General features: G+C 39.2%; 1 protein-coding gene across 1 annotated transcript; it reads left to right on the plus strand.

The window, feature by feature from the left end:
- Positions 1-1,157: 1,157 nt before the first annotated feature.
- Positions 1,158-3,290, plus strand: LOC753558 (transmembrane protein 121B-like). Its single transcript, XM_001182643.2, has one exon. It carries the CDS (start codon positions 1,218-1,220, stop codon positions 2,160-2,162), a length of 945 nt encoding a protein of 314 aa, XP_001182643.1. The 5' UTR covers positions 1,158-1,217; the 3' UTR covers positions 2,163-3,290.
- Positions 3,291-7,810: the final 4,520 nt, after the last annotated feature.

Below are 7,810 nucleotides of genomic sequence, written 5' to 3' on the forward strand. Positions count from 1 at the left end.
ACGTTATTGAGATAGACAGAGAACAGTGAAATTATCTACCCCCAACAGGCAACGGAATCAATTTCCCGCCAAATCATCGCTCATTTTTTTTGCAGACGATCGCTGTGTGTTAACCCCACGTGCTGTCATCGGGGATTTGGCGCGACGGAAGAAGTGTAAACGAGTTAGCCTGGAGGCTTAAACTCAAGATGCAACGAATAAGCTCAAACTGTTGATCCGTTTCACACCGTTATTGACAAGGTGAACGACGTGACAGTTGGAAGTCCTCTTCGTGGTATTTGTTCGACTTTCCTTTTCACTGTGTAAATTTTTGTGACATTTAGAAGCATTTTTAGAGATTAATTTGATGCCAATGACAGACTCTTAGATGATTCATCCAACCTCCATCAGGAATACATTTCCGTGATCCTCTGCATCTTTTGCTACCGGGTATCATTCCGCGTCTTAGCATCTGAACCGATAAAATAAATCCTCTTCAATCCAGCGACGGTTATTATGGAATGTTGTGCCGACGGACAAATCTAAAGATCACCGAGCTCTGACGTCAATCTCATGTTCACCTCAACGAATTTACTGCAACATTAAATCAACAAAGATCTATGATTTTGATTTCTAATGATGATTTAAGAAGACTGTGATTATAAGGGACGTCGACCCTATATATTTCCGAGTAAATTGGCTGCTCTTCATATCTTAATATTGCTCGTTGGCAACAAAATGAGTCTTTTTGATGCAAATAACACACTGGAATTGGAATCGTCTTTGGAATGACGCAACGCGTCTAGAACTCATAGCATTCACGTCCTCGAGGGTATCTCCTATTCTGTATGAAGAATCGAGTCTTGGTCTGGCGCCTCTGATTGGGAAAAACTGCGGAAATCAATATACAAATTTGATTAATTAGAGTAATCACAGATTTTGTTCGTATCTATATCAAGAGGAAGCGTATAGTTCTCGTGCGGTCGTTGAAGAAAACGAATAACTGTCCAAACGTGCCAAAGACTTCAGTACTATTCTGGAAGGACCTTGATACTTTTCTGGAACGGAACATCGTATCAGTTTTGAAATTTTGTTTTCATTGAAAAAAAAGAAGATTGTGTACAGTTTAAGCTCGCATGGTCTAGTTGCCGAATATACCCTCTCCATATATTATACGCAAATACAATTTGTGATTACCTTATTTTTGCGAGGCCCTCGACAACCGATAATTTGAAACCATGGGGGAAGAGGTGCGCTCTGGATGTGTTGATGTCTTTGTGAAGGTCTTGTGCCTCATTGTACTCGTAACACAAAATGCTCTCATTGATTATTACCTGATCCAGTTTGGAAGCGGGACTGGTTTCAGACGAGGTTATATCTGGATCATCTGTGACAGCCTGGTCTTGATCTTCTGGGCTGTTGCCTTTGTGATGGTTCGAATCCGTGCAAAACAACCCTATCCGGAAATCCCCAAAAAGGAAAGGCATATACCACAGGAGCTTCCCTTTGCATACTGCTCGTGGCTGATATACGCCGGGGTACTCATTGCCAAGTTGGTGAAGATCTATAACAGCAAGGATCACCCGCAGATCTTCTGGTGGCTGTCGTCGTCCGACATGTTGACGATCGCCGTCTCGATGTCGGGTCTCATCTTCATGTTACTCGCCTACAGTCACCACGAGGACGTCGACAATGCGAAGTATCGTCTTCAGATACAGAAGCTAGGCACCGTCGTCGGCCTGGCCATATTGGACACCACTGACCTCCTCGATATGCTGCACGAAGTTGAGTCAAACGCAACACTTCCGTTTCATCTACGGGCCGCCATCTTAGCATTCGGGTGCATCTGCATTGTACTTCCGGTGTTTCCGCTCTTCGCGCTGCGTCTCATTGCTGCCAAACGGAGCGCGCACAAGCGGAACTCGGAATCGTGGGAACAGGTCTTCCTTCTGAAGAACGTCCTGTTCATGCTCCTCGTCGACATCCCGTACTTCGCAATCCGATGTCACCTCTGGCTCGATTACGGTATGTCGGCGTCGGTCTTCCTTACCAAGAATCTCATCATGTTCCTGAGGGGAGCTTTCGATCTTTTGCAGGAAGTTAAACTGTGTAGTAGTACGCGAGATAAAAAGAAAAACAGGCCTTTGTTAGAACTCGGACTGGTCGTTCGATTCAACAAGTAGAGAAGCAATCCTTTATGACAACTATGGACACTATTTTTAACTGATTTGAACTATTTAAAAAATCCAATGTATCGGTTTAATTGATTTTGGAGATTTAAATCACTGATGGTTTTTAAGATGATTCAAGAGACTGGACTCGATATGACATCATTTTCTGGTAGAGCCAGATTACCCGAAGTTCATATCAATGAAGAGATATCGATAGTTGTACCGCTAAAAGGTGGGAAAAGAGTCATGTCTGATTGTTTGTGAAAACGGTCGACGGCAAGACGATGATAAAGAAGGAATGTATAAAACAATGTGCCTCTCTTTAAAAAAAAATCTCGTCACGGGAATTTTAAACTTTACGCTAGTGTTAATCTCTATTTAGAATGATATTGACAGTGGTGTATCCAACATTGCCGAGGTGTAAAATCGAGTTTGATCAGACATCAAATTTCGTTTACCATGTGAGGAGCAAAATACCTTTTGATCGAGTTTCATGAAAATCCCATTGAATACAATAGTTCTACCTCAGTTTACCCTCTATTTTTCCTGCTTTATTTTCATATAAAATGTTTCTTCTTCTTACGTTGATTCTTCTGGTTTTCGAAATACTTTTCAAAAATTGTTATGTACTATGTTCCTTGTGTGTTTCTTGTCAACATGTGCCACTGTGTGAATGATTGGGATGTTTAGGTCTGGATGCAAAAGTTAGGCGTGTTACATTAAAACAAAATCTCAACCCCCAAGACAATATGGAAATTGTCTACAAGAGAAAGTCGTATTTTCCGGTAGGTTACTTTTACTTTATATCTATGTATTTTGATGGTTCATTTCAATTTCAATTTTACTTGCCTTGTTTTAAAAGATTCTCTTCAAATTCCACATGTTCATGCATGTGAGATATCTGCTGTTTGATTATAAAACAATATGGAAAACTTTTGAATGAATGCCAGGTTGCCAAGTTTGTTGGTACCCGATATTAGATTTTCATGACAGGGAAAACTCCCACGATGATTGAGCCAAGTGCTATTTTAGATCATGTTTATTACATCAAATTTGCAATTTATATTAAGTTATGATACACATAAATATCAAATGAGCCATCAAAATACATTTTAAGACCATCGAATATTAATGGAGATTGCCAAGAAAATGTATATTGTATTATGTTTGTAAATAGACGAGTGTGAATATTGAGAGAATAAAACTACGATTTACACTTTAGACATTCTTTATTCGTTTGATCATTATTATATCATTCTATAGATGGTTTTAAAGGCATGACTGTATTTTTGTGTAGAGTGATAGATTACATGTTAATTTTCCGCTCGCATGGCTGCTTTTCTTCCCTTTTATATTGTCCGGTTGCCTCTTTCATATCATTCATTCTTGTCATTTTCTGAGATGAGTGCAAGGCGAACAGCTCTATTATATCTTCATTCACTGTATTTCTTAGATTTCACGTTGATATAATAATGTATCATAATTTTTTGATGACTTATCCTAAAGTTTGCACTTTAGTTTTGTTTTCGAAATCTAGGCATTCTGACAGGTATATTATGTGCCGACTGAGAGCCATACGAGCATTATCTCGTATCGTTTATCAATGATTTAGTGCCCTTTTTACTTACATCACACGATGTAAGAAATATTATGCGCTCTGTCCTGAAACTTTACTAATTTGAAGGGGTTAACAGATTAACAAGCAAATCTCCAAACGATGTCAAATCGAAACGAATATCAAGTAAGGATAAGCGAATGGCACAACAGAGGGAGAAAAAAAAAAGTTGGAACCAAAACAAAAAGTCGAAGTGACAACGAGAATATGTTACGCAATAAAAACAGGTTCAATTGTACAGATGCATGGTTTGTGGTTTACAGAGTTAATTGTGGTATGCAAATCTTGGGACAAAGTTATAACCAAATCATCAGGTTCATGATAATCGAATGCACTTCAACATCATACGTGCAGGTGTTGTGAATGCATTATCGCCATGAAAGCTTTCCCGGGGTAGTTTTTTCTTCTTCTAAACATAAGTGCATTGCGTATCAGGATAGTTACCCTCTGGACAATCACCCCGGAAAATTCTCTCCAGAAAACTACCTCAAAGGACAATACCCCCCCCCGGAATGTTACCCCCATTGACAACCACATCCGAGGACAATAACCCCCTTGAAAAGTACCCCCGTGGACAATCTCCTTCACTCCATTGGCTGATTGTCCAAGGGGGTAATTTTCAGGGGGTGGTAGTTGTCCTCGGAGGGTGGTTGTCCTCGGGGGGGGGGGGGGGGGGGTAATTTTCTTGGGGTAATTGTCCCGCTGGTAATTGGCCGGGGGTGGTGATTGCCCAGGGGGTAATTGTCCTAGAACCAGTGCATGGCGTATCCAGCAGAGGGTTTGGCCGGTGTATGTATGCCCCCGGTCTAGTTCTGCATGCTTTTTTTTTTTTAAAGTTTTGACCTTAACCCCCAATGTTTGCGATATATAGTATGAGGCCTACGAGGACATGTCACCCCCCCCCGTCTTCTTGGCAGAGGCAATTGACAATTTTCTGTTGGAAAAAATTGAATTTTCAGAGCTTCATTGACACATAGCGTAAATTGATGACCCTCTAATTTATTGTTACCGTGTACAGAGACCGTCAAACAACACGTGCTGTCTTTATTTTGCATATTAATGTTTAATGTATTTTCTATCGCGATCAAATCTAAGAATATTTTACCAGGTTTCGGGGTGGGGGCGGCGCCTCATGAATCACTTGAAAAACAAATCCTAATTGCTTTCCAAATTCATAAGAATACAATGGTTCTCATTCATTTCTCACACTAGCATGGTCTATAATTCGTATAAGCCGAACCCTTGAAAATTTTAACACGGGACATAAGCCTAATTCACTTTTAAATCCCCGAAACCACCTTAAAATGAAGCGCCCTAAAAATAGCTCATAACCAAATTATTCAATTTTCAGATGCTCACCTCACGGATATGATTGTACTGCAACACGATCCGAGGGCAGTTATCAATCGTCAAGTTTCTTTTCATCTAGGTACCAGTGACCGCTAATAACACCGTCTTACTTATCTGAGTCAATGAAATTGCCGTGGAACCGGGGAGGGGGGGGGGGGGGGGCTTTACTTCCCCACGATCGAATGTCCACACTCCCACCAAAAAGAAGGGAGGCTACAACTCGTACCCCCCCCCCCCCCCACACACACACACACATATCTACGGAGTCGTTAGCTACGTAGAAGCACTGACAAACTTTTATTTCAATATTATTGCAATTTAGAAATATAGAAAAGTGGCATTTGGGGTCTAAATTTATGCCGGTGGCACAATCATGTGATTTTTTTTCTATTTGTACTCGATCTATACTTAAGATATGCCAGAACGGGCTCTTGCTCGGGGGGTAAATACCATTTTTGCCCCCTCCCCACCCTGGTTCCATAGCAAAAGGACCTTTATTATTCATTAACAGTACACATTCTCATACAATAATATTATATAAACATACATGTATACAAAGAAAAGCAATATGCAAACAATAGAGTAAAGATAAAAATAACACATAAAACTTTGAATATGTTTATGAAAAATTTAAAGAGAAGAACAAATACTGCCGTAATACAATTCCTCGTCGGAGTTTCGTTTGGAAATGCCTTTGTGTACTTCCGAAATGCACCGTACTTATAAATCAAGCTGGGAGTGTAAAATCTCTACGGCTGACGAAAAGATACCTCCGATTTATTCGCTTTCCTATATTTAGCTTCTATGATGCGCACTTCTTCACTTTTCATATCTATATTTTCTTCATGGTTAAAGTAATTCAATCAAGAACCGACAAACGGCTTGTTCCTCCGTAATTATTGAAGATAACCTGGACTTCCGACAAAATTACCGCCCTCGTGAGTCCCCACCCAGTGACGCATCGCCTTTCTGCGTAAACCTACTTCTACAAAAGCTTATAATATCAGTTCTAATTAAACAGACAGGGGAAAGCGTGATTATGAAGTGTTTCCGAATGTCTTATATGCAGTTTTGAATTTCCTTTATCACCCCGGGCTCTCCTGGTAGGCCCATTACACGAAAAATATGACATTTTGAATGTTTGATTCATTAACTATGGATAGCACCTGTATGATATCGCGCAGGTGTTTGGGATTTTCAATCCGACTTCTTATTCGTTAATTTTTTTTTCATTTATTTTGAGGGGAAGAGAAAAACAAGAAGATAGAAGTGAGCACAAACATTGAGCAGAATCAAGTGCGAAACATATAAAGAGAGACATATATCTGCAGAGAGAGAGAGAGAGAGAGAGAGTTATGGGAGGAAGGGGGATGCAGAGAGAGTAATATGAGATTAAGAAAGAGGAAAGGGGCAGACTAGAGAGAGAGAGAGAGAGAGAGAGAAAGAGGGAGGGAGGGAGGGAGGGAGAGAGAGAGAGAGAGAGAGAGAGAGAGAGAGAGAGAGAGAGAGAGAGACCGAAACACAAAGAGGCAGAGAGAACAGGAGAAGAAGATGTCTTAGAAAGAGATAGATGGGAAAAGGATTGATATATGAGGAAGAGTCAAGAGTCTGATGGAGATGTTGAGAGGCTAGGGAAGCGCACATTTGAATAAAGTATTTATGAATAGCTTCATATTCCATGGTACACTACCCCTCACTCTCTCTCTATTGCTCTTACTCACAGCATCTCTGACATACTTAACACCACTAACTTATTTCAAATCTTCTTTTTTCTCTCTCTGTCCTTTCTTACACACAATTTACAAGCTGCAAGTAATGGCATCATCTTGAAATCGACCACAATTCATGTTATACCAATCATCACTTCTTCTTTTTTTTCCTTTTATTTGGTACTTTCTCGCTCTCTCTCTCTCTTCCCTTACTTGCAATTTACAAGTTGAAACTTCTCCTTCTCATCTTTCTCCTTCCTCTTATTTTTCCCTTTTCTTCTTCTTCTCTCTCTCTCTCCTTCCTTACTTGCAATTTACAAGTTGAAAATTCTTTTTCCTATTCTTCTTTTTCCTTCTCTTCTTCTTCTCTCTCTCCCTCCCTTATTTACAATTTTCAGGTTGAAAGTAATGGCACCACCTAATATCCATCATAATCCAATGCACTTAAAGCAATGCCTCTCGCCAGACAGGCCTAATCTAATTCATTTCCTGCAATCATTTTCTAACATTGGAACCAACTTTAAAAATGTCCCGAGATATTCAGGTATTTGTACATGTTGGGCAGTTTTGTCTGAGAAAAGCTACAAGCAAAGTCTTCTTTGTAATCTTCTTGTATTTACCAAAACAAGTACATGTAACATTTAAACATATTTTCTTCATATAGCAAAAAAATGAAAATTAATCTTCTTGTATTTACCAAAACAAGTACATGTAACATTTAAACATATTTTCTTCATATAGCAAAAAAATGAAAATTAATCTTCTTGTATTTACCAAAACAAGTACATGTAACATTTAAACATATTTTCTTCATATAGCAAAAAAATGAAAATTAATCTTCTTGTATTTACCAAAACAAGTACATGTAACATTTAAACATATTTTCTTCATATAGCAAAAAAATGAAAATTATGAATTATGAATTTCTGAGACCTTCGGAGAAAAAAACAAAACAACAATAGCAACTATACATTGAATAGTGAATC

The sequence above is a fragment of the Strongylocentrotus purpuratus genome, unplaced genomic scaffold (genome assembly GCF_000002235.5).
Source record: "Strongylocentrotus purpuratus isolate Spur 01 unplaced genomic scaffold, Spur_5.0 spur5_scaffold_4, whole genome shotgun sequence".
Lineage (NCBI taxonomy): Eukaryota > Metazoa > Echinodermata > Echinoidea > Camarodonta > Strongylocentrotidae > Strongylocentrotus > Strongylocentrotus purpuratus.

Coding starts and splice junctions, on each gene's coding strand:
- LOC753558 (XM_001182643.2), top strand. CDS start 1,218: ATGGGGGAAGAGGTGCGCTCTGGATGTGTTGATGTCTTTGTGAAGGTC.